The sequence below is a fragment of the Eubalaena glacialis genome, chromosome 2, assembly GCF_028564815.1.
Source record: "Eubalaena glacialis isolate mEubGla1 chromosome 2, mEubGla1.1.hap2.+ XY, whole genome shotgun sequence".
NCBI classification, from domain to species: domain Eukaryota; kingdom Metazoa; phylum Chordata; class Mammalia; order Artiodactyla; family Balaenidae; genus Eubalaena; species Eubalaena glacialis.
Window position 1 is genome coordinate 11563341 of NC_083717.1, and position 27872 is coordinate 11591212.

A 27872-nucleotide genomic window follows, 5' to 3' on the forward strand; every position below is an offset into this window, starting at 1 on the left:
AGACTTAACTCTGAAGTTGCACAGATGAAACTTTATTTGTAGAGCTTTAAGTGGGGGGGGGGAAGGGAAGTTAGAACAAATTACTTAAAAAATAAAACTAGGAAAAATTAAAGCAATAAATTGAGACTCGGCAAATGTTATACATTTTTAGAGACATTTAACATTATATTTGTAAGAAGGTAGGCAAGATTTGGAATGAGTTGCTTTTAAACTATTTTTTCATTTTTAACGAAATATAGTTCTTGATTTCTTTGGGAAATGTATGGGATTAAATGTGAGTTCTTGTTTAGAATCTGATATTTGACTACTAGACAGCCTTTTGAGAAAATAGTTATTTTGCGACAGAGAAACTTTGCTGGGTATTTTTTTTTAATGACAGTTATCATATGCTTTTGAGTTTTCTCCCCTAAGAAGCAAAAACTCTTATTTCTCCCTTCAACCTTCAATCAGCATTGTTATTATCAAGTACAGTCTGCTTTTGTAATTCATAAATAATATTGTACATATTTAGCATAATAGCTTCTGTTAGAAAATAGAAAGAAACCTGATTGATATCTTTTGTTCCAGTTATCAGTGAATCTTATGAATTATTTACCTTGTAGGGTTATTAATCACTTTGTGGATTTCTGTCTTCGTTATTTTAAAAAGTTCTTTAGTATTGTTTGAAATTTAGAAGAAAAACTAAATTAAAAATATTAAAAGCAGTGAATGATAAGTGAAATGTACCCCACCCAACGTACACACACACACACACACACACACACACACACACACACACACACACACACACACACACACACACACACCCTGCCATTTCTCGGTTCCCCCATAGCCATGGCATGAACCGAACGTTATGAGACATGAACTTACTTCCAAGTGGGACTTTTGGGTCCCTAATACCTTTCTTTATGCCATATTCTCTTTATTCTGGAATGGTGACAAGGTGTTTTCATAGTTTCTGTTGGGCACAATAGACTAGTTTATCAGAGAAATTAGAGATGGAGAAGGTCATTTCATCTATATTTTTTCCAGCAAGAGATTGATCCCTCAATGCACTTTCTAGTTCTTTCCCTAATGGATTTACATTACCATAAAAATATGGATTTCGAATGGCTACTTAGGGAATAAAGGAAGATAGATACTACAATTATCTTAGCATGTAAAAAAAAAATTGTGTTTAGTTTGACCCTATTACTCAACTTATTGGTGTCATCAGAAAACTTTCTACTTTAAGATCCGGGACCTTGTCAAGACTTCTTCATTCTAGCTAATCCCAAAGGAATTTTGTGGTTGCAACAGAATCCAGGGATGAGTTGATCCAGTAAGCCAGCAATAGAAAGTGCTTTTGGACATGCCTTGGCCTGGGGTTTTGCAGGATTGCTGTTGCTACTTACCCTGTGGTTTAGATCTGACAGTAGGCCATTTAGTTGCTAGCATCTCTCAGAAGAAGAGTTTGCAGAACTTAGCATGAAGTAAAAATGGCAAGTGACCACATCTCCTGTGGCTTTTATGTCACCACTTAAAGTATTTGGTGGAAGTCACCGACTCAATGCTTTTGGGACTAGGCAGGTTCCATAAAAGTGTAAAAGGAGTTGGGGAGAGTCAAGTATAGGACAACAGGGGCTGGTGAAGACTGTGGCTAACTGGGGATTCAGCTTCAGGAGATGGCTAACTGGGGATTCAGCTTCAGGAGATGACTAATTCAAGTTTTTCAAACTACTGAGATCTAAGCAAAACACATCTGTGGCCAGATGTGGCTCTCGGCTTCCAGTGTGTAACTTCTGATTTATAGAAAGACTTAGGGCAGCAGCTGGATTTATTTGAGTTTTATTATTGAAGCTAAGCAGTGCCCAGGGATGTTGCTGGACACCTTTGGAAGGCTTATGGTATTGGTAGGGGAGCATGGGAAAGAAAGAAAAGGAGTAGATGAAAAGGCAGGATAAGGAAGGAGCTGGCTCTGTGGCGACTCTAGCATTACTCACCTCTGCTTCCTCACTTCTAACAGTACCTGCATCACGCAGTGTTGTGACGATTAAACGAGACCACCTGGATACAGCGTTTCACACAGTGCCTGGCATGATAAGTGCTTAATACATGCTTGCTATTATTACTATATATATTAGGTTAATACAGTAGACCTAGAGGCGATGCTCTGTGACATTTATATTGGAAATAAAAAGATGGGAGTAAAGTGGTTCCATTAATTTAATTTCTAAAGTTGTTTAAAAAAAAAGAAGAAATAAAACCCTGTAAATAAAATGTATGGTCACGTGTAAAAATTGGAAAATATAAAGTTGATTTACCTAGTTCAGTACAACTCCTGCTAATATTTTGATACGTATACTGCCAGGTTTCTTTTTCCTGTGCACAGTGTTTTTTCCCTCTATGTGTGTGTGTGTGTGGTGGGCGGGAGAGTGTATTTTACGAGTTGTAATCGTATTATGCACATTTTGCCATGTTGTGATATCATTTTTAACGGCCGCATAATATTCTAGCTAGAGGATATACACACGCATATATAACATATTTAATATTTTATGTATATTATCAATATAATTAACTGTTGTTGAACATTTAAATTGCTTCTAGATTTTTGCTATTAGAAATAAAGTATGGTGAATATCTCTGTGATTAAAATTGTTTTCCTGTTTAGGATTATTTTCATTGGATACAATCTCAGAAGCGAAATTACTGGGTCAGTGATGCATAACTTTAACAAAATACATCTTATATTAATTAAGACAATCTTTGAGAAGAGAGTATTCTTAGGCTTTGTGAGAGATGAGTGAAGTTTTAAATTTTATAGATAGTAAGTAATATTGTTAATTCCCACAACAGCATTAGGAAGAGAAGAACCCTGTGTTTCTCTCTCCCTGTTTTCCATGTTGGTATGTGAGAAATTTCAAATGTTCTAATCAGCATTTAGAACTAGGGGCTGACTGTTTGCAGGCAGCAGAGTCAGATCCAAGGAGTTGGGCATTAAAGCTTCATGTCGATGACAGAGCCCATCATCCAGTTCTTGGTTTTCCCACAAATCCAGTGCAACTGATACTGCACAACTCAGAAGGAAAACTGAGAAGCACCAAGCAAGGGAGGTCCTGGCACTGTCATTCTTTGTTTGTGTTTGTATAGAGCCTACAGTCTGTTTTTAGCTCAGCAGCCAGTCTGATCCTGTTCAACATCAGAACGTAGTTACTCTACTCAGAGCCCCCAAAGACTGCCTGGCTCACTCAGCATAAAAGCCCAAGGCCTTATGTGATTTGTCCCCCTCCCTCCATCGTCACCATGACCTTGTTTCCGCTTAGATCTTTCCCTATTCACTCTTCTCTAACCACACCGGTCTCCTTGCTGTTCAACCCCAGGGCCTTTGCTCTTGCTGTCTGTTCCCTCTTCCTGAAGTGCTCTTCTCGCAGATCTCCGCATGGCTCACTGCGTCACTTTCTTTAGGTTCCTACTCACTCGTCCCCTTCCCAGTGAAGTGTTCTATTCAAATTTGTTACAAAATGTTACAAAGGGAAAAATAATCATACCATTAAAGAAGATCCATTTGTTTTCTCTGAAAGAAGATTATAAAAATGATTAGCAACTTTATTATTTCACAGAAATAGTCATTCTGTATATAAGTCCATTTCAGGGAAGGAGAGCCAGAGAGGAATGCTGGATTGTTGCCTTGAATTGGAAACCAGGAGAGAGCCACACTGAGGACCCAAGCTTAAATTTTTCCTCTCTTCCATGGTGGAGAACTTTTTTTTTAAGTTGCTTCCCCCTCCCCCTTGAAGCTCCTCTCCTTTATTATTAAGAAGCAGTTGGTAGCCTAGGGCTCGCTCTGTTCCTTAGAGCTGTTAGGACAAGCTGTTGCTTCTCACACCAGTCGAAGGAGGCTTTCACTTGATAACCTAGGGGATTGGGAATAGGCCTTTGGACACTTAAGGTACCTTAAATTCTCGCTGCTCTGTGGTCCACAGACCAGTAGTGGCTGTGCTCCCAGGAAGTTTGTAAGAAATGCAGACTTTGAGGTCCCAGCCCAGACTTAAGAATTAGCATTTTAACAAGATCCTCCCTCCGGTGATTCGGTGATTCGTCTGCACTTTAAAGCTCCTGGAAAGAGTTAAAGCTGGGTTTTGTTTGCTTGTTTTTTTAAGAGATGCTTAATTGAACTGTTTTTCTTTGAATATTACTTCACACTGTATCTTCCTTTAAAAATTAAGGCAAAAAAAAATTCTAAGGGGTTAAGTGCTTTTTTTAAATTTATTTATTTATTTTTGGCTGTGTTGGGTCTTCGTTTCTGTGCGAGGGCTTTCTCTAGTTGTGGCGAGCAGGGGCCACTCTTCATCGCGGTGCATGGGCCTCTCACTATCGCGGCCTCTCTTGTTGCGGAGCACAGGCTCCAGACACGCAGGCTCAGTAATTGTGGCTCACGGGCCGAGTTGCTCTGCGGCATGTGGGATCTTCCCAGACCAGGGCTCGAACCCGTGTCCCCTGCATTGGCAGGCGGATTCTCAACCACTGCGCCACCAGGGAAGCCCCCAAGTGCTTCTTTTTTAATCACTGGATAAGAGACCAGTTAATCCAGAATACCTGAACCTAAAGAACAAGAACTCAACTTTTCTTGTTTTATGCTTCATTACTGACATAGATGGGAAAAACCGGAACCATCTTTAACTTTTATTATTTTAATTCAGGTAGCCTGAAAAGGAGGACTTCAGGTTAAGGACCCTAGGATTTTGCCTTGCGAGGCGTAATAGTGGAAATGACCTTTTCTCTTGGCTTGACTTCCAGTTCAACCATCTGTGTAGCCTGCGGTGTGCTGTTTTTGTCATCTTCTCTCTCACTTATGTGCACTGCCCACTTCCACGTACGTGGCCTGGGCCTGGAGATGTGTAGGTGATACCAGCTGGAAGAAGCTTGCTGCTGGGCAGGGTGAATATGGGATTAGCAGAAACACTTACACTTCCCGGGATACCACTGACATTGCCAAGACACACAGATGGCTAATTTTCCACAGGTAGAGCTTGCAGGTGAAATCAGGGGGGCTGAGGATTCAAGGAGAGAAGCCTCTTAATCACTGTTAGGAGAAATCCAAGCAGATCAGTTCTACATTTCACCCGTAGTGTTTGAGAACCATTCACCTAAAATTGTAACTCTCAGAATTACTGGTCTAAGACAGGAGAGATAAAAACCATCCCCGTGCCCCTGTGACTAGCCTTATAACACCAAGGCTCTAAAATGCTGGAAAAATGTCACAAGGAGCTTTTTAGTTCAATATTTTGTGAGAGGTAAAAATAGGTAACATTTAGCGAGCACTTAGTATGTATGTCAGACACTTTACGTAGTTGACCTCCTTTAATTCTTATAGCAACGCTACAGAGATGATATTATTTTCATATTCTCATTTTACAAGTGAGGAAACAGATGAAACAGGGCTTAAGTTACTTGCCCAGGGCCACACAGCCTAGAAGCTGCAGAGCAGGATGGGATGTAAACCTCGGGGCGGGGGTGGGGGTGGGGGTGGGGGGGTGGGGGGGTGGGGGGGTCAAGCTTTGGAGTGCCTGCCCTTACCTGTCACTCTGTACTGAAGGAGTTGATATACTGATAATAGCAACTCATCAGCTTTTTTAAAACTAGTAATTCTAAAGCTGTATTAAGAATGTAGAGTAAATGATAAAGAATTTTTGTATGTATGTTGGAATATAAATATATATATATTTCCAACTGATGACCAATGTAGAGAGCAATAGAGAAAAACAGAAGGAAAAAGGAGAAGGGAATTGGACCTTTGGCCACCCAGAATAAAGACTACTCAACCTCAACAACAAAAAAAAAAAAAAAAAAAAAAAAGGAGAAGGGAAGGGGGAAAAAAGGGATAGGAATGTCTGGAATGATGGATACACAGGATTGAAGAAGAGATAAAAGGTTAAAAGAAAGATAAGGAAACAAAAAGGGAGAATTTGGTTTTGCCTTAAATAGTGGTAGCTGTGAGGTTTAGGTGCCTTTTGTAATGATGGTTAGTTGATAAGTCACTTTCTTAGCCCTTCTGAAACTGAAACTTTAGCATTATTAATACATATAAATATAAACATAAATATATTATGAGTTGGTAAATATAAGCAATTCATGATAAACACAGTCTATGCGAGCAGAGTTTAATGTTGAAATAAAGTTTTAAAAAGTAGTGTTGTTAATGTCCTTCAGTGATATTCATAATTGCTCTTGAGCTGCAAAGTGGTTAAGTTAGAATAATGACCTATTAGTTTAAATATCTAGATTATATTGATGGTGAACGTCAAGCCGGCTGCCTCTGGATCTGTTACTTAGAGGGCCCAGAGGCTGACTCTGTCTTGGCCTAGGTATACTGCCTGGGAGCTTTTGATGGGTGAAATCAGGTTTAAATGAATGAGAAGGACAAAATGGAAATTTCTGAAGGAAAAGGCAGATTCCAGAAGGACAGACCAAATGGTCTGTGGATGAATGGAATGGCAGATTCGTCTGTCTTGATGATAGTTGGACTTGATCGCAAGGAGAAAAGCACTTACAAACATTAGCTTTTGATGTTCCCTCCTCCCCAGCTTTGGGGAAAACTGCTTGGCAAGTCGGATGGTCTGGTGGAAAGAAAGAGCCTTGGACTGAGTAGAGGCTTCTGCATATTTGTCTGCTCTGCCACCTCTTGGTTGTGTGATTCGGAACAATTCTGTCAATTCTCTGGATTTTAGTGTTCTTATCCATAATCTGATTAGAGGATTTTCAGGGCTTCCTTCTTCCAGTCGTAACAAAAAGTAATTCTTACATCATAAGAAGCAAAGGAGGAGAGCCAGAGAGAGAGAGAGTGTGGGCAAGGCCGAGGTTGCAGTCTTTTGTAATCTGATCTTGGAAGTGACACCCATCACATTTGCCGAATTCCATTCATTAGAAGCAAATCATCGGGTCCAGCCCACACTCAAGGGGAGGGGACTGCACAGAGGCAGGAATGCTAGAAGGCTGGGGTCACTGTTCTCTTCTTTTTTTTTTTTTTAATTTATTTATTTTATTTTTGGCTGTGTTGGGTCTTCGTTGCTGCACGTGGGCTTTCTCTAGTTGAGGCGAGTTGGGCTACTCTTCGTTGCAGTGCGTGGGCTTCTTATTGCGGTGGCTTCTCTTGTTGCAGAGCACAGGCTCTAGGCTTCAGTAGTTGCGGCATGCGGGCTCAGTAGTTGTGGCGCACGGGCTTAGTTGCTCTGTGGCATGTGGGATCTTCCTGGACCAGGGCTCGAACCCGTGTCCCCTGCATTGGCAGGCGGATTCTTAACCACTGTGCCACCAGGGAAGCCCCTCTTTGTTTTTCTACAGTTGTGACTGATCATCATCTGTTTCAGAACTGGGAGATGTGTGGTGGAGTCCCCCAGATCACCTCCTGGTTCAGTGACTTACAGAATTCACGACACAGTGGTACTCAGAACTATGATTCATTACAGCAAAAGGATACGAAGCAGAATTAGCAAAGGGCAAAGGCACATGAGATAAAGCTCAGAGAAAACCATGCACAAGCTTCCAGGGGTCCTTTCTCAGTGGAGTCACACGAGATGCACTTAATTCCTTCAGCAACAAACTGAGACAACACGTGTAAAATGTTGTCTATGAGGGACGCTCGTTTGAGACAAGGTTTTCATTGGGGGCTGGTCATGTGACTAGCATATGCCAAAATTCCAGACTCCCAGAAGGAAGGCAGGCGGTCAGCATAAACCACATTGTTTGTACTAACAGTTGAGGCCCAGTGGGCCAGTCTTCTCTGTTAGGGAATGGGGGGAACCCTCCTGAAGTCCAGATTCCCAGATGCTAACCAAGGGCCAACCTCATAAGCAGGCCTTTCTGAGGATAGCAATCTCAGGCCTGCTGTGGTAACTCTTTTCTGCACAGGAGGAAACAGGTTAGGTTTACCATAAATAATGGCAATCAGTCAAAATATTCTGTTACATTGATGATTCTGGACCTACGCTTGGTGGGGAGGGGGAAGTGGTACTTTTTAGGGCCTGGAGATTAAAGGAGCTTAACTCAGGCAGTAATCACAATGTTTAGATCCTGACTGGGCTGTTACAATGCATATTTGTAGTGAGCTTAGAGAAAAATGAAGTTTCAGTGGTGCATTAATGTACTGTATCTTTTGCTTCCAGACATGCTGATTCAGTGCATATGGCTGCTCTGCTAGGCCTTGTCTGTAAGATGGTGACTGTTAACGGAGTGGGAGAGACAGATAGGAAACAAATGCACAGAAATAAATATATAATTACAAGTGCAAACTTTCCCTTACGGGAGAAGATACTCAATTTCTATTCATTTGCTACAATATTTTATGCTCCTGCTTTGTGCTGCTATTCTGGTGTGAACAAAACACAGTCCCTGCTCTTACGGACCTTACATTTTAATGGGGGAGGGGAGGGGCACAGACAATCAATAATCAAATGTACAATATTGTATATTTGTGACAAGATTGTGACAAGTGCTATGAGGAAAAATAAAGTAGGATGGAGCGATGGGGAGACTAGTTTAGATAAAGGTGGTCAGGAAAAGTCCCTCTGAGGTCACTTCTCTGAGTCGATGATGTGTCAGCAGAATCCTAAAGCCATGCAAATATCAGCACTCCAGGTAGAGGGATTGCACAGGTAAGGTCCCCAAGATGGGAAGGAGCTTGGTGTGTTTGAGGCAGCCGGGAGACTGGTGTGGCAGGAATCGTGAACGGAGGGAGAGGACTGAGGGAATCAGGCATATCCAGGACCAGGTCCTAGGAGGGTCTGTAAGAGGAGGGTTTCGGAGTGTCTTCCCAGGGTGATGGGAATCCTGTTGTAGGGTGTTTAGCATGACAGTGACAGCCAGATTCATGTTTAATTAGACATGAACACATTTTAACAAGCATGTAAACATTGTAACTAGAAATATAGCAATACCTAAAATATCTTTAATCATAATCCATAGCTTGATGAATTTTACAAAGTGGACGCACCTGTGGAATCATTACTCTGATAAAGCTGCAGAGCATTAACAGACTCTCAGCCTCTGTTAGGCCCCTTGCAGTATTCTCCCCTCCTCCAAAGATGATAACTATCTAGGCGTCCATCACTATGTATTGGTTTGCCTGTTTTAAATTTTATTATGAATATTATTGCACCGTACGTACCCTTTTATGTTTGACTTTTTTTCACTTAGGATTAGCTTTCAAATTCATCCATGTTGTTGCATTAGCTGTAAACTTAAAAAAATTTATTTATAGTAGTTCATTGTATGCATGTAACATAGTTTATCCATTCTACTTTTGGTGGCATTTGGCTTGTTTCCAATTTCGACCATTACGCATAATGCTGCTATGGACATTTTTGCACATGGCTTTATATGTATGGATTTCTGCTGAGTGTTTAACTAGGAGTGGAGTTACTGGGACAAGGGATGTGTATGTTTTATGGCCCAACTTTGACAGACGCTACCAAGCAGCTTTTCACAGTGCTTATACCAATTTATATTCCCATCAGCAGTATTTGAGAACTCTTGTTACTCTACATCCTTGCCAGTCATTGTTTGCCAGTTAAAAAATATTTCTTTTAGCCATTTTGGTGTATGTGTCATAGTATCTTATTATGGTTTTGGTTTGCATTTGCCTCACGAGTAATGAGTTTGAGCATCTTTTCTTAAACTTATTGGCCACTTGGATTTCTTCTTTTGTAAAGTGTTCAGATCTTTTGCCCATCATTCACTAGTTGTAAGAACTTGGATAAGTTACCTGATTTCTTTGAGTACAGTGTTAGCAATACATTAAAAGAGGAATAATGTCATCTAATTTTCAGCTTCTTTGAATCGTCTATTTGAGTGACCAAAGCAAGTTAGTATCCTTCATGCAACTTTATCTTCCACATGTCCTTAAGAACTACTTATTAAATATTTTCTGCATTGACAATATCTACTTGAATATAAAGATTTTTAAAGATGTAAGGTCCAGGGAGTGAGCGGCATTACCATTTTAGCCTAGCTAAAATGGATATAGGGAAAGAAATTTTCCAAAAATAAGATAATTTTATAGGAAGACAGACTCTTGTTTCTTCCTATGGAAATTATAATTATTTAATCAAATTTGAATTAATTCAACAACAACAATGACAATAATATCAGCATCACTAACAAAAATCTGGAAATTGATTTGGGAGATGGTCCAGCCAGCTAGTATTTAAAGAAATGCCCCGTGGCATCCAACTCAACCATAAACTACTTGCACTGTTGCCAAAGCAAAAGAATGTAAAGGAGTGTAAAAAGCCCTTCTTTTAATATAGAATTCCCTTTGGGCTGTTCAGGCTGATCTGAATGATTAATGGTTCTTATTTCTGCCTTATAAACTTTTAGTAAAATTTATGGTATATTGGATTTGTATTTTTATGAGTGCTGTATGTACTTTATAATACTTTAAGCTCCTCCTTATATACTATCCAGCTGGTATAATTATGCTTATTTAAAAATTGTGACAGTTTGCATTTGTAAATGATTTTAGAGGTTTCTAATTGTTATATCTTTGCTTTTCTGATGTATTGTTAAATCATTTCTGTGTTTTAGCCAATTAAAGCATTTTTTCTATGTAAAAATATTATCTATTCAAATGATTCATTTTATAATGTAGTTTCCAGAAAAACTTTACGTTGAAAGGCAATTGTATTTATGGGACATAAATTATGGAGTGATTAAAACAATTTATTGCTTCCAATTTAAACAATTGCTTCCAATTTAAACAATTTAAAGCCTTCCAAAAGGCTTTATCCCAGCGTTCTTTTAAATAGTAAGCTCCACCAGTGCCTATAAAATGTGTACAGGATACTTCTTGATATTTAATCATGACTTTTCATGAACAAATTATGAAACAAGTACCTCCTGCATTTGGAAATTTTTACTTAGCAGGGTTTTTGAAATAAAGAGGACACAATTTGAGCTCAACCTAGAAACCGTGATGCACCTGAAAGGGCACAAGCAGGCAGTACATTACCACATTAGAAGTTGGATGGCAGCCAAGTCGCTCCATTTCCAAGCCCAGTCTCCCCCCAAGGACTGTGGATGCAGTTAGCTCACTTCATGTCATCTGCCTTGGCTGGACCTGGCAACTCAAAGTTGGACCTGCTCTGGTGTCTGGTGGCCTGAAGTTAAGGTGCATCTCAGTGCTCAGAATAATCTGAACATGAGCTGGTTTGACCCTCCTTCCTCGGGTAGCTTCTCTCCTCTCTGAGATCTGGGGTCTGCTTCCCTGGGTCGTCACCCCTGGGTTCCTGTGTATTTTAAGCTCCGTTTCCAGTTCCCAGGGATTTTGCTTTGGTTTCTACTACTGTGTTTTAAGGCATTGCTGTCAATCCTCATTTTGTACGAGAACTGTGTTCTGAACTCCAGTGACACGTTCTTTTGTAATTCACTCTTAAGCTGGAGACTAAGCTGAATATCTGTATATTCTTTTCTATATTATTTATATTATAGGTCTTTAAGAATTGGATGTTACATGCAAAGATGTTTAGCTACATTACTAATGAAAGAAACAAAAAAATAAAACAATAAGAACCATTTTCATCTTAGCATATTGGCAAAGATTAAAAAATAACTACCCAGTGTTGGCTAGAATATATATCCATAGTTAAGTAGTCTGCTATGCTGTCCATAGGTTTGTGACTTGGTTCCCCATTTTATAGATGGCCCTTTGACACTTTGTATATAAAACTATAAGACAAAGAAACAGAACATGATGATTTGATCCAGCAATTCCATTCTTAGGAATTTATCCTAATGACCTATTCATGGTTTTTCATGGAGATTGGTCTACAGGTAGTTGTAGTAATAGTAGTAACAATAATAACAATAATAACAGTAATAGTAGTAGTAAAAAAAATCTTAATAAACAGTGTGCATTCCTAAATGACAAAGACAAAAATGAATAAATAAAATTTGATTTATTCATATGGTGAAATACCATTCAGTCTTTAAAAATAATGTGTAGATATATGTTATATTAACATGGAAAGACATTCATAACGTATTAAATAAAAATAAGTAGATTAGAAGAGCATTTTTCTAAAGTGTGTATTTGTATATATTCACATATGAAAAAGTCTGAAAAGATATATATACACCAAAATATTGGCATCACTTTTCTTTAGAGGGGTAATGGTAAGTAAGTTAAATTATTATTGGTTTTTTTTGCTTAGCTTTATTTTCTAATTTGTCTTTAATGAAAATATATTATGTATCTGATAAATATCAATTATAAAGGAAAAAACTAAGGGTACATGACCCAGAAGCTATGATCTTCAGATTGCTGAAACAATCTGTTCGTGGTGTAATATAGTGGGAAAGTTCCAGGATCAGGAGATTGGAGACTTAGATTCTAGCCTAAGCTGTGTCACTAATTAGCTATGAGACCATCAGCAAGTCTCTCTGGACCTCCGTTTTTGTATTTGTAACGTAAGTTGGTTGAACTACATCTCTGATTTTTAAACTCCTTAACAGACTGTTAGGGTTTCTGGGAAACTAGCAAAATGGAGCAGGTTTCTGTACAAACTCTCCTGCCCCTGTCCCCAGACAGAGCAACTCTGTATATTTGATATTCTGTATATTGAGTTTCTGTTTTAAGCTATCTTTCAGCAAAAGGTAAGGAAAAGGTGGGGGGAGAATATCCTATTTCCAAGATGTAGTAATTCTAAGTACGGTCTATGTGACTCCCTTTTAGCTTCCCACCTTCTTCCTATTCACTAGGGCAAGTTTCCAGTAGGACAGAGCTGGCCTTATGTACCAGGATGCCCTTGCTCTCCTGGAAATATCAGGCTATGATTCATTTACTCACTAGCTCTCTACATTCATCGAGAGCTTGTGGGTAAATGAATAATTCATGTGGTATGGGGTGCCTTCACCCTAGCTGACATAGGGAGACCTATTTTTTACACATTTAAAAAACCATGTCAGCATCTTTTATGAATTATTTTCCCATTTGCTCCTGATCCATTGGAGTAATACTCTCTGCCTGCTCTGTCCTTCAATTGGACCCTAATGAATAGTTTGGATCACTAATAATTTGTAACTTTTGGCAAGTTACTTAACCTCTTGGAGACTCAGTGTTCTGTAAAATGGTGAATGATTAAGTTGGATTACATTATCTGCACATTTCCATCTTAGCTATATAAAATTGTGCAAAATTTTTCCATAGTCAGTCTAGTGAAATTGAGGCAACTATTAACATTGGTTGCCAGTGTAGTGTCTTTGATAATCTAAAATCAACATAGATGCAGAAAACTTATTTGTATGTACATTTAGCAAGATGATACTCTAGGTCATTACAGTGCTTCAAACAAAATAGTGAAACCACATGATATGGGTCCGACCTTCTGTACCCATATCTTCTCTAGCCTCTAGACATGCTCAGTATCGCTGCGTCTGCTCAGAGGGGACTGCATTATTTCATTGGTAGCTAGGATGAACTGAAATTTAAGCTTGCCTCTTAATTTGGAGATTCCTGTCTGCCCAAAGGATAGGGAGGTGATTGTTTTTAACCTAAAAATACAATCTGTTCTCTGATTCAGAGTAAACAAAATTTTATTCATATCAGAAAATAAGTAGCTTCTGAAAACAGCTCTATTATCTGGTCATAGAGCCTCTTTACAAGAAAATATGTGTAAAAATAGACATCTATATTTGAGTTTATGTCTGTTAGACCTATATGTACTTACTGTCTCAAATGAGAAAAATGGGGAAGTAGGTATACAGGAGTAATTCCCCAACAAAGTTTTAAAGTCATCGTTTTGTTTTCTGTTATCCTTGTTTTATGTAAACTTTACTCATTTAATTCATTTAAATTTAATTTACTTTTTGTGTCCTACTTTCTGTTAGGATTTGTGGTGGGCACTGAAATAAGCCATTATTCTCCTCTCTCCCCAGGAAGCTGCTCTAAGATTGAAAAGAAAGATGTATAAACAAGTAATTATAATATGGTAGGGTACGCCCTACGCTAAAGGTGCTCTGTGAGATGCAGGGCCTGGGAGGCTGCCTCTGAGTATTGCAGTGCACTGGCTGGGGACTTCTGCCATAAGGCACTTTGGTACCAAGAAAGGAGTGGATTATTCCGTTAGCACAGATGAAGTTTTCAAAGCACAACTTGTCAGCAAGGGATGGGCTGCACAGCATTGCAGGCTGATGCGAAAAGTTAGCATCCATGCCTGTTCCTTACAGAAAATCAATGAATTGTTTAGGGAAAAAAACCTGGTCCCTTATTCCAAACTGTGTGTGTGTGTGTGTGTGTGTGTACGTGTGTGTGTGATTAAAATAACTTTAGTCATACTGTGACATTTTAATCTTATTTTTTCCCTCAATATTATATTTTGGGCATTTCCCCATGTCATTAAAATTTTTTCATATTTCAGCTGTATCATAATCTACTTAACTCTTCCTTTTTGTTGCTCTTGTTGGACTTTGATATAGTTTCCAAGTTGAGTTTATTATACCTTGGAGTGAACATTTTGTAAAATGAATCTTCACCGTATCTCTTATTATTTCATTAGTTACTAGGTTAAAAGGTATAAAATTGATAAATTGATAAATGTTACCAAGAGGGTTTACAGAAAGATTGTACTCCCAGTAGAGGGTATGAGAATTCTCACGGGTTTTCCTGATTGATTTTAGAATAATACCTTTTCTTCAGTGTCCTTCTCTGCTAGTAGAGAATATTTGTTAATGAGAGACTTAACTAAACTTTAGGTTAGTAAAGTAATTTCTTCAGAAATCCTTTGCAGAAAAATATTTTGGAAATTTAATATCTTTCCTTTATAATTTGAAAATCTTTGGCATGGAATGAGATTTTAGGAACTTTATATTTAAGAAGACTATTCTATCAGTATAGTGTTAAATTTTTAGAAGTTTTGTTGTTGTTGCACTACGTGGTCATTCTATCACTGCATTTTTGTGATTAGCAGATACTTTCTGGCGCATTAGCAGTGAATGAGGAAAGTAACTAAAACTGTGTTCCCCGATTCTAGTAGACATGCTTAGAAATAGGTTATAAATGCTCAGTATAGCTAGTTAGGCTTTGAGCGTAGGGGCAAGATGCTAGTGCTGGTATAAATTGTGTTAGGCTGCAAGTATCTATAGTGATGTAATGCTCAGTTGTTGTTTTGGGTGTGTGCTGAATGTGGTTGGCTGCCACTGTACTCTTAAATGTGTATTTAATAGCTTTATTTATTTCTTTTTATTATTTGGCTCTCTTCCTGCCTGTAGGAAGTTTCATGTTTATTAAAATATAGGCAAGAAAAAAGCAATTAAGCAGAAATGTTAAAACTCATTAATACAGTGCTGCTACATGGTTTGTTGGGGAAGTACTTGAATGGCTAAAGTTACATTTAAAAAAAAATTTTTTTTCCATTTTAGATGTGTATTTCATTTAGTCATTCTATTCTATGCTCCTTTACCAAAAAAAAAAAAAAAAAGGTAAATAAAAGTTTACATAAAGCAGATTTAAATAGTTTTGGCCATCCAGGTATCAGTCATTATTTGTTACAAACCCATTTCTAATATGCTCAGATGTTCAACAGTCAAACTGATAAACTTCTGGGAGTTTTGTTTTTTCATAGGAATTTAGTTTGGAATTGTTGTTTCTGCAAAATTTAAGTTATTTAAGACTTCATTTAAAAAAATGCTTGAGATATACAGCAGATCATTCTTCTGTACAGATTCTTCTGTGTGGAGTTCAGTCTGCCACATAACGTTAAGAGTACTTTATTGAAATAAATACTTGAGTAAGTTTCATGTGTACTTAGTTTTATTTGCTAATAATAAATGGACTGATGAACTTTTTTTTTTTTTTTTTAAAGTAGAAGGAAGGTTTTTTTTTTTTTTTTGGGCTGTGTTGGGTCTTCGTTTCTGTGCGAGGGCTTTCTCTAGTTGCGGCAAGCGGGGGCCACTCTTCAACGCGGTGCGCGGGCCTCTCACTATCGTGGCCTCTCTTGTTGGCGGAGCACAGGCTCCAGACGCGCAGGCTCAGTAGTTGTGGCTCACGGGCCCAGTTGCTCCGCGGCATGTGGGATCTTCCCAGACCAGGGCTCGAACCCGTGTCCCCTGCATTAGCAGGCAGATTCTCAACCACTGCGCCACCAGGGAAGCCCTGATGAACATTTTTTAAAAAACAAAATATTGTTTAGAAGTCATTAGTATTAAAAGGCTTAGCAAACATTCTTTTTCTGAAAAACTTAGTCCCATAAAAGTAAGTAAAAATTTCATTGGAATATATAAGAATCAGACTGAGTTCTTGTACATTTTTGGGTCAAGAGCTGTTTTTTCGATAAGAGATCTCTAGAATTGGAGCTATATGTTTTATGACTATGGGAAAGTCACTTCACTTTTTTGAGCCTCATTTAAAAAAAAAATGTAAATAGATGCCTGTCAGAGATGTCACAATAGTTCAATACGGCAATACTGATGGAACACGTGGGGCATTCTCAGTAGACGCTCGCTGGATGCTAGCTGAACTTTTATCCTCATATTTAATTATGGTTAATAATTACAGAGGTTTTGATATAGCGACGTATTTTGAAGTGGAAATATTCCCCTTACATAAAGTAGAATGTAGGCTCCCTCTCCTTTAGGAAACAACCCTGCAATGTATAAACCATTTTAAAAAAATGAAAGATGCTTTTTTGTTATCTCCAAAGATAGCACTAGGGGAGTACCCGTGAAACTTTGAGAGTGGGATACTGACAGTCTCTGCACGTGCGAAGGCGGGTGGTCTCCTAACCATGTGCCCCTTTTGATGGAGAAGGACGATGGGATAGATGATGCGTAGTGGCCGCTTGTGGTGATGGTGCAGGTCAGGTTTCTGAATTAGACGTTTGACACTTAACTGTGTTAAGCCACCATCTGTCATTATACTATAAACACCTATCCTGTACCAGGTAAACACCTTAAAGAAACCATCTAAATACTATGTAAACATATGTAAATACCATAAAGAAACCATGTGACTACTGTGTAAATACCTTAAGAAACTATGGTGTGAAGGATGTCTTTATAAACAGGAGATGCTCTTAGCAACATTTTTTTTTTTTTTTTGTAATAGCAAAATAACTGGGAAAAACCCTATTTCCTTTTAGAGGATAATATAATAGATAAAATGTGGTATATTCACAATGAAATTTTATACACCAGTGAACATCAGTGAACCACAGCAGAGATTAGCTAGCTGTTCATCAACCCTTTTCCTCCTCTTTCTGGTACACAGCTAATCACATTCCCAGATTCCCTTACTTTAGTGAATATTTTTGATAACAGAATTAGGAAGTAATGTCAGAAGCTGTTAAAGATGAAAGAATGAGTGCAGACAATATGCCAGTTAGATTCAGTCATATTTACTTCTGGAATCAGTAATAAAGATGAATTCTTTCAAATTATATGGAAAGTTATAGAAATGACAAGTGAGGATTCTCATTAATGTGTCATCTTGAAAGTGATTCTCTATTTTAGGAAACAAGCTCAGACTTTCCTCTAATATCATGAAGACATTTATTGTTAGTCACAGGAGGTCCAAGGGACAGAAGTAAGTATAATCTAATCCCATCATCACTACTAGTAAGACAACTGCAAGAATATGCCCAGAAAATGGGTCTGAATGGATAATTTATGAAGAGAAGTATGTTCTGATTTTTACCATTTTGTGAGACTGATAATATTGACAGATTATAATGTGTCAGAAGAAAATTAGAGATAACTTTCCAAAGTCATAGTAGTAGTCAAAACTAAGCTATTTATAAAACATTTCTAGAAAGTTCACACCATTCTTTCCAATTTTTTTCATTTACTTCAGATTTTAAAATAGCTATCTTCTATGAGAGTGAAGTTCTAAAATTGTGGAATTAAGAACTCATGTCTTTGACATGGTGGGATCTGAAAGTAAATCAGAGAGAGAGAGAGAGAAGAGAGAACAGTACTGTCCAGATAAAAATTACATTAAAAACCAGAACCCTGAATAGGGAAGGAAATCACATAGGGAAATACCAGCTGTTTCAAAACAATCCATAAATGAAACCTACAGAAGAAACAGCAGCAGAAAGGACCCATATCACCAATCAACTTATATGAAAGATATTATAAATGAATGTCTAAGTAAATAATAAACTTAAAAATTAAGAGTTATATTTTTAAAAATTAAGCCAAGCATTTAATTGAAATATTTTGGACCAACGTCATCTAGATCTTTTAACTTCAAGTCATGAAAGTGTTAGAATTTCTTTGGCCATCATCTTTCATCTCTTAAATATTAAAATATCTACTGAGAACTAGAATTAATTCTTGGAAAAGTACATCTAGACACATCTAGATATTCAACATCAGAGTAGTTTCAATTGTTATCAACCTGCATTGGCAAAAAAGAAAAAAAAATTTTTTTTTTTAAAGTTTTAAGAAAGAGACTCCCCGTCAACAGAAGCTCCAAGTCAAGAGTTGCCAGGTATATGTAGCATATAAAGAAGCTTTATTCAAGATTCTTTTAACTCAATTGGAATTAAACAAACAAGCTATTTAATTAAACACACAAGGTCTCCTCATGTTGAAAATTTGTAGAGAAATGCCTCATGACAGAAAGTCAATATGTGAGGAATAATCTGCTGTGAGATTAACTCTCTGTGGCGTTAGGACTCTGGAGACAGAAGCTTAAAGATAGGCAGTGTCCAAATGTGTAAACCACATGGTATTTCCTCTCCACTCGTGGCACAGAATGGAAAGAGTAGGTTGGCTCTATCACTTACCACCTGTTTTGACAAATTACTCAACCACGGTGAACCCATATCTCCACCCGACTTCTTGTGGTACATAAAAATCTAGGAAGTTTTATGGATATTCAAGATTTTGTTTTCCCCTTCAGACAAAACTGTGTTTTACACACTATTCTCCTGAGTGTCTGAAAAGTGTTATTGTGTAATACACTTTTGAAATAAGCCTTTATGTATTGGTGACCCCTGTGGTTTCAGAAAAACAGTTAAAAGAGTACTTTCTATGTGTGACGTACTGTTTTGAACACTTTACAAACTTTAACTCATTTAATCTTCATGAGAAGCTTATGAAGTAGGCACTATTATTACCACCCTCGTATGGAAGACAAGTAACCGAGGTCCAAATGCCCAAGGCACACAGCTGGTGATAAATCAAGGACCCAGGCCCAGGGACTCCGGCTCCAGAGTCCATGCTCTTACCCCCTGTGTGTGCCATCTTCCCATGTAATGAAAGAAGAAACATCAAGCCCAGACGACAGTCATAACTAGAAGAGTTCAGTAATTCAACTATAAAAAAGGAAAAGGACTCACATGTTCAAATCATCACCGCGAGAAAGCCTGGCCCTAAAATAAGGCAGAAAAATCTTACTTTAAGCAACGGGTACTACTAATATTATCAGTTGTAAGATTTAAAAAAAAAATAGCAAAACATTTTCAAGTAATCCATAGGAATAGTGCTTATAAACTTAGGAATATGATGGAGTCAATGTTAGGATCTTTTAGGATGAACATAATACTTTCTTATGCTTTATCGTGAATGATTCCTGGAATATACTAGGAAGCCATCCCCATTCTATTTAAAGTACAAATAATTACAAAAGATAGCTTAGGGGTTATGTAGTTACTGTGTATACAGGGATTGTTTCTTAACTCTCTTGTGTTTGCTTTCATGACAGCCCTGCGTCTTTCACCTCTGGCAAACATTTAGACTTTGTACTTTTTACCTACGCCACTTTTTTTTTTTTAAGCATTTTTGTTGAAGTGTAATTTACAAACCATAAAAATCACCTGTTGTTAAGTGACATTTCAGTGGCTTGTAGTAAATTTATACAGTAGTGAAACTTTCATTACAATCCACTTTTAGAACATTTCCATTATCCCAAAAGGTTCTGTCATGCCAGTGTGCATTCCCTTCTGTGAGGTTTTTATTACCTTTATTGTTATATGATTAGCATTTTCCCCTATACTTTTGTCCTCTTTGCTTTGTCTGGTTGTTACATCTAGTTTTTAATCTTTATTTCGGTTTCTTTTAACCTTCAGTTATTATTCAAGCAGGTGACCTTGTTATGAAGTCTTTTCAGGGAATCAAATGTCAGTTCTTAGTGCACAGCAATGTGACTGCTATGGTTCCAGCCACTTCTTGGCTTCTTGCACGCTGAGGCTGTTGGTACATGAATTGGTGCTCATGGTGGGGAGGTGAGACACGTGTAGAGATAACGTATTAAGGGTCTTCTCAAGTGGAGAAATCTGACTGCTGTGTCCTTCACTGTGTGCCTGCAGTTTGCCCTTGTTCTAAAATCCAACAGATCAAAAGCCTCTGCGGGTAAGGAAGAGAAGGAGCGAGAAAGGCACATATGTGTATTTCTTTTCATCTTCTCTTTTTATGTAGAAAGAATTGTAACCCTTCTTTCCTGTAGGGAAAAGGTAAGGAGACTAAAGAGGATTCAATGTGATGTTCTTGGGAGGCTGAAATAATTGAGACAACGAAGCTTTGTTGCATCAAAAAATCTTAGTTTGCAGGGAGCGAAAAAGAAATTGCTTACTCTTCATCCCATTTTCTCCATTTTTGTAAAGAACTCAGTAGAACAAGACAGGACAGGCTCAACACAGAAACTTGAAGCATGACACCGGCATCCAAGAGCCTTATCTATATGGTTCAAAGGAAAAGGAAAGAAAAGTTGAATACATTTGGGAGCTGTGAGGCCAAGTCATAATAATCCATTAGAAATAAATTTAATACATGTAAAGTGTTTATAAAGTAAAATTAGAGTCCTGCAGAAAAATAAAATTTAAAAATAATAGATTAGATCAAAGACCTATTGGAGGGAAAAGTCTATGCAGACTGCACAGTAGAAGAGATGACGAAAAGTAATGTGACACAGGAAATATTCTAGCCTCAGATTCAGGAAACCATGATTTTAATTTAACCGTGATTTTAATTCTTGCCCTGATACTAGCCAACAGTAATCTTAGACAAATCATTTAAATAATCCAGGCCTCAGTTTCCTCATATGTAACAGGAAAAGGTTCACTTACATTGCTCATACCTTAGATTCTTTTGTGCTTTAAAATTACACAAGGAGATGGCAACTGAGCACAGGAAAAGATGTTCATCATTGGCCAGTAGGGAAATGCAAATATTACCACAACAAGATATCACCACACATCTATCACAGTGGCTAAGAGAAAAAATAATGACAATACCAAACGCCCTCGAGGATGCAGAGAAACTTAGACACACACACACACACACACACACACACGCGTGCGCGCGGAGGGAATGAACTTGAGTGCATATATAAAATAATTCTCTCATTTGGATCTCAAAAGCAGGATCCAGTCACTGCCTAAAGCTTAGCTAAACTACTTGGATAGTTAAGCCTAGAATAACAACTTTCATGCTACAAATTCTACCTGATTATGTGATCGCTTTTGCAGTTATTTGAGACTCGGCTTGAGTCTGCCATGTTGATGTTTGGTGTTACTCCCCTTCCCCCTTAAAAATCTCCAAGTTTTAGAAGGGGGAATAAACTAAAATGCATTTATGATAATGAGTTTCAAATGTACAGAGTCTCCATCGGTGGCTCAGAGTCTTGATTACTATAGCTTTATAGGAAGTCTTGGAAGTCCTCCAACTTTATTCTGCTTTTTCAAAGTTGTTTTGGTTGTTTAGGTCCTTTTCATTTCAAAGTGAATTTTAGAAACAGCTTATCAACTCTACACAAAAATCTCCTGGGATTTTGATTGGGATTTCATTGAATCTATAGATCAATTTGGGGAGGGTTGATATTGTAACAATACTGAGTCTTCTGAACCATGAACATGGTGTATCTCTCCGTTTATTTAGCTTTTCTTTAAATCTCTCAGCAGTGTTTTGGAGTTATAATTTACAGGTCTGGCAAATTTTTTGTCATATTTATACCTCAGTATTTCACATTTTATTTATTTATTTATTTATTTAAAAGATTATTTATTTATTTATTTAATTTATTTTTGGCTGCATCGGGTCTTTAGTTGCGGCACGTGGGCTCTTTGTTGCGGTGCCCGGGCTTCTCTCTAGTTGTGGCATCCAGGTGTTCTCTCTCTAGTTGTGGCACGCGGGGTCCAGAGCACGTGGGCTCAGTAGTTGTGGCGTGCGGGCTTAGTTGCCCTGTGGCATGTGGGATCTTAGTTCCCTGATCAGGGATCGAACCCGCGTCCCCTGCATTATAAGGCAGATTCTTTACCACTGGACCACCAGGGAAGTCCTAGTTTTTCACATTTTAAATGGTATATTGTAAACGTCTCAATTTCCAAGTGCCTATTGTCAGTGTGTAGAAATACTGTTCATTTTTGTATATTTATAATACTTCCATTCTGTTGGCTAGCACTTGGTCACAGCCCCCCCTATTGCAGGTTTGGCTGGGAAATGTTACTATCTAGTGTCTTCCCAAATGGAAAAGAACATGAAATTGATAAAATAGCTAACTAGTAACAACCCAAATATTGACTAATGATGAAAATGTTCAGGATTTAGAAGTCTCTTGAAAAATTGCTTCCAGGAGCATTATTTAGGTTTAAATACCTTCATGTTAAGCAGATCATTGTGGAAGAATAGATAAGATTCACTAGTGGAACATAATAAAAAATGTAATGGAATCAAGCATATTCAAGTATTTGTCGTTTGATAAAGGTGACATTTCAAAACTGCTGAGATGAACTTGGAATTGTAATTTCATACAAAATCTTAGCAGCAAGGTAGACGTGTTAAGTTTGAGATACCTGTTAGATTGGGGAGATGTCTGGGCTAGAGATAAAAATTGGGGAAATCACCGAAAGCTAGAGTAGAGGTAGAAAGGTCCATGGGCTGAGTATTCAGGCCATGGTATTCCTAAATTCAGAAGTGGAGCAGTTGATGAGGTTGCGAAGGAGACTGAGCGAAGAAACCCGGCAGTTAGGAGGAAATTCGGTGTGGGAAGTCACGTGGAGAAATTTTTCAGGCAGGAAGTAATCCCCTGCACCAATTGATAGGTCACAGAGGACGAGGGCTGAGAGTTGATCATTCAATTCAGAGACGTAGAAGTCTTTGGGGACCTTGACAAGAGCAGTTTCCGGGAATTAGGGAGGCAACAGCCTGATTTAAGAGACAAATGGGAGAAAAATAATTGGAGATAGCAGCATAGACAACTTTCAAGAGGTTTTCCTGTAAAGATAGGCAGAAAAACAAAGTGGAAGCTGGTGAGGACTGTGGTCAAGAGAGGATTTGTGTTGTTGTTTTAAGATGAAAGAACTTAGAAAATGTACACATGCGCCGATGGGAATGATGTCGTAAAGAGAAAACATGATGTAAAAGAGAGAGGGGAGAATCGCTGGGACCATGTCTTTGTCTAGGAAGAGAGAATGGGATCTAGTACATAAGTGCTGGGGCCTTAGAACAATGGGCAGTGCAGCCATTGTCACAGGAAGGAAACGGGAACGTGGCACAGTTGCAGGTAGGTGGGGAGATGGGGCCAGCGACTAAGCTCTCATTGTCCTGCTTGTGTGTTTTCGGTGTAATGAAAGCAAGGTCATCAGCTCCAAGTGAGGGCGGGGGAGAAGGGATGAAATGGTCGTCTTGGATGAATGGACTGGAGAGAAATAGACAGACAACACTGAAGGCTCGCTTGAGGTTAGTGGTCATGAACTTAGAGGGAAAGCAGTCGGCTTAATTTTTTGTTTTTCTCCACCCATGTTTGGCCACGTGCGTGCAGGTCCAGAGTAGGTCATGTTGATGTATCCAGGGTGAGGTTTTCTCAGGTGACTTTGAGGAAGTGAGAGAAAGGCAAAGGAGTGAACTGAAGCTGGTTTAAGAGAGAGGTGAGGACATGGGGCAGTGAGGGACGGGGATGAGGTGGTAGGGTCAGCCTCAGATGGAAGAATCGTAAGGGTTGGCATGTGAGAGGGATGCAGGGTGGGCTCCTTGATTTGAGATTGCAGAGGGTTTTTACTCATGAGCAGATAAAAGCCAAGAGTTGGAGAGAGATAGTAGAGAACTGGAAAGCCAGGATATTGGAAGGATTATCTATGTGGATACTGAAATTGCGCTCAGAACCTGAAGCCTTAGCTCTTATTTTCTAATATCCTTTGCTGCTGTTGGACTGATAACATGTTTCATGTCTCTTCTTTCATAGTTTCTGTTTCTTAGTCCTTAGTGCTCTGTGAGATTTTCTTTGTGTTGTCTTTCATTCCATCTATTGCATTTAAAATTTTAGCCATTATATTTCTCATTTCCCAGAGCTCTTTCTTGCTTCTGATTAACTTTTCATAGCATCCCTCTCTAGGAAAAAAATTGAGTTTTTGATAATCCGCATGATTTGTTGTACCACATATAGTTCATGCATCAGAATATGGTTCTTTTCCTCCAGTAAGTTCCTTTCTGCACTCAGGTATTATATTTTTACACATAAATTTTTCCCCAAATGATGAAGTATATTGTGTTACATAGTTAACTTTTTTTTTTTTTTAACATCTTTATTGGAGTATAATTGCTTTACAATGGTGTGTTAGTGTCTGCTTTATAACAAAGTGAATCAGTTATACATATACATATGTTCCCATATCTCTTCCCTCTTGCATCTCCCTCCCTCCCACCCTCCCTATCCCACCCCTCTAGGTGGTCACAAAGCACAGAGCTGATCTCCCTGTGCTATGCGGTTGCTTCCCACTAGCTATCTGTTGGTGGGAATGTAAATTGATACAGCCACTATGGAGAACAGTATGGAGGTTCCTTAAAAAACTAAAAATAGAACTACCATACGACCCAGCAATCCCACTACTGGGCATATACCCTGAGAAAACCATAATTCAAAAAGAGTCAGGTACCAAAATGTTCATTGCAGCTCTATTTACAATAGCCAGGACGTGGAAGCAACCTAAGTGTCCATCATCGGATGAATGGATAAAGAAGATGTGGCACATATATACAATGGAATATTACTCAGCCATAAAAAGAAACAAAATTGAGTTATTTGTAGTGAGGTGGATGGAGTTAGAGTCTGTCATACAGAGTGAAGTTAAGTCAGAAAGAGAAAAACAAATACAGTATGCTAACACATATATATGGAATCTAAAGAAAAAAAAAAAAAGGTCATGAAGAACCTAGTGGCAAGACGGGAATAAAGACACAGACCTACTAGAGAATGGACTTGAGGATATGGGGAGGGGGAAGGGTAAGATGTGACAAAGTGAGAAAGTGGCATGGACATATATACACTACCAAACGTAAAATACATAGTTAACTTTTAAACGTCTTTTCATTTTAGGTATCAAAAAGTAAAGATGGAAAAGAACAAAGTGAAACTGTATCACCATCCGAAGATGAAACATTCTCCTGGCCAGGTCCCAAAACAGTTATGTTGAAAAGAACATCTCAAGGCTTTGGTTTTACATTAAGGCATTTTATTGTTTATCCCCCAGAGTCTGCAATTCAATTTTCATATAAGGTAAGAGAAGTAATTAAAGTAGAACACAAGGCAATTCCTGTCTCCTTCTTGTCTTCCTCTCATCCTGCCTTCTTTCTATCTTAAAAGAATTGTGTTATATTTGCATTTTTATTATATTCTTTTCCATCTTTTAGATTTTTTTTACCTTCTAGAACAAACACTTTAATCTCCTCTGAAAGGTCATACTGATTATGAACTCCAAATCTTTTTTACTAGAACTTCTAATTCTAAACTTCACTCTACTTTTTCTAATTTGTAGCTGTTTTTCTAATATCTAGAAAGGTGGTAAGTTTTCTGGGCTGAGCATGCAGAGGAAATATAGTTCATTAAAATATTTGGACAGTTATAAAAAGTTATTAGAATTAGACTGATACTTAACTTTCAGATAGGTAATATGATGGCAAGTCAGAATTTAAGAACACAGCTTCTCACTAGAGTGCATTACGCTAATATGCTTCAACGTATAGGAACATGGTCTAATAAGCAGCGGATGGAATCATTATAATGGCAGCTGACATCCTGAGTACTTGTTCTGTATTCTTTATGAGCATTATGTCAGTTTATTATTAACCTCATATAACAGATGTGGAAACTGGTCTGAGTCATAAAATGAGTAAGTGGTGGACCTAGGATTTGAACTTGGCCAATGTGAATGCCTGATGCTTAACTATTGTTCAACAGTGTAATGGAAATAATGACATTCAGAAGACTTCGAAGACTTTGGCCAAGCCACTTAACTTCTTTTGGCTTCTAGATTTCCATTCTAATTCGAGGGGATTATACTAGAAGATTAGAAAGTCCTTTCTAATTCTAATTATCTATGAATCTTGGGCTGTCTTGTAAAACAGTGTCAAATTGCTTCTGGAGGCCACACTTTTTTTATTATATCTTTCTTAAATATTTCTATCTAGGAAAATGTCTTATAAGATAAGCTTTTAAAGGTACTAAAGAGTTTTTAAGAATTATGAATAATTGCTATCTTTAGAATTAAAATTGACCAGTTTGGTGTTCCTGAAATATATAAAACAGTTGAACTGGATTCCCTAAGAATCTACTTTATCTTTAAATGTCTTAAATAGTATAACTTAGGTATTAGGTCACATATGAGAGTAGTTGAAAATTTAAGAGTCCCTTGCATTAATTACATATTGAGACTGAATTTTATTTTTTGTCTTTTGGTTTTGTTTTGAAGAAGAGCTTTGGATCATGATGATATAGATAGTACAGTTTTTATAAGATAATTTTACTAAACACGGATTTCAAATGCATTATTGTTATAATCGGAAAATATTTCTAGGAATTTTAGTGGCACAGTGTAGCTGCTAACACAATCTTTGGAGTCAAAAGGGCCTGGGTTTGAGTCCCATCTCTGCCCTTGTTAGCTTTGTGACCTTGGGTTAGTCTCCTAATAGACAGTGACAGCACTTTCCTCACTGTGGCTGTGTTGAGTAAGTGATGTAATACATATAAAACAGTTAGTACAGGAATTGGCAGACAGTAATTGCTCATTAAACCTCAGCTATTAATGCTGTTATTTAACACAGATGTTCTTGCAAATAGGTCTGTCTTGTACCTTTTACATGGAAAATATTTATTGAAATCTTTTCAGTTATAAAAATTTGTTCATTCACTTCAAAGGAGTGTATAAAAATTAATATTGTAGAGCTTTCAGAAAATGTTCAGTTAATACAACGTCTTTATTATGTTATGTAGCTGGCAACCTTGGCAGTCTCAGAACAGAGCATATAACCAGGAAAAAACTATGTATTTGGGCGGCCAAAATATAGGTCAAAAATTATATAACAAATTATCAGCCCTTCACTAAATCTCTGTTTTTCTTTCTGCAGTACATTGTAGTTTTTGTATGGTAGAGGCTGAACAAATATTTGAATAAATGCATTTTTATGCTAGTTTTTCAAAGTTGCTTTTCTAATTTCCCAGCTAGAGGTAGATAACATGGCAGCAAGACAGCCTGGTAGCAATGAAGGCAACCAAATAGATAAAGCTCAAGGTTTTAAATATATACCAATTTGGAGCCAATGTATCCAAAGACAGTTCTGGGTCCTGTAATAGCCTTTGAAGGCCCATTTTTCAATGTATAGTACATAAGTGATGACCAGCCTGGCCCTTTCTATACAGCTGTTTACTTCTGACAACTCTCCTTGGATGTCCATTTTAGACATCTTACACTCAGTATGTCGGAGACTTGTGTTGTCCTCCTCATAAACTGACTTTACCTATAGCATTCCCATCTCCGTGTATGACAGCTTCCTCCTTCTGGCAAGAGGCACTGTTAGTGAGACTGTAATTGGCACATTTTGGGGAGGGCAATTTGACTTGAATTGAGCCTCACTGTGATTTTACCAGTTATAAACATTATTCATATATGAATATATATTTTTTTATT

General features: G+C 37.9%; 1 protein-coding gene across 5 annotated transcripts in view; it reads left to right on the forward strand.

Annotated features, from left to right (window-relative positions):
• Positions 1–27872, forward strand: part of ARHGAP21 (Rho GTPase activating protein 21) — a 126011-nt gene that overhangs the window by 25607 nt on the left and 72532 nt on the right. For all 5 annotated transcript variants that reach the window (XM_061178590.1, XM_061178604.1, XM_061178611.1 and 2 more), the window contains exon 3: positions 25286–25465. In XM_061178590.1, the coding sequence (XP_061034573.1) occupies positions 25286–25465 (180 nt within the window). The remainder of the gene's footprint in view (positions 1–25285; positions 25466–27872) is intronic.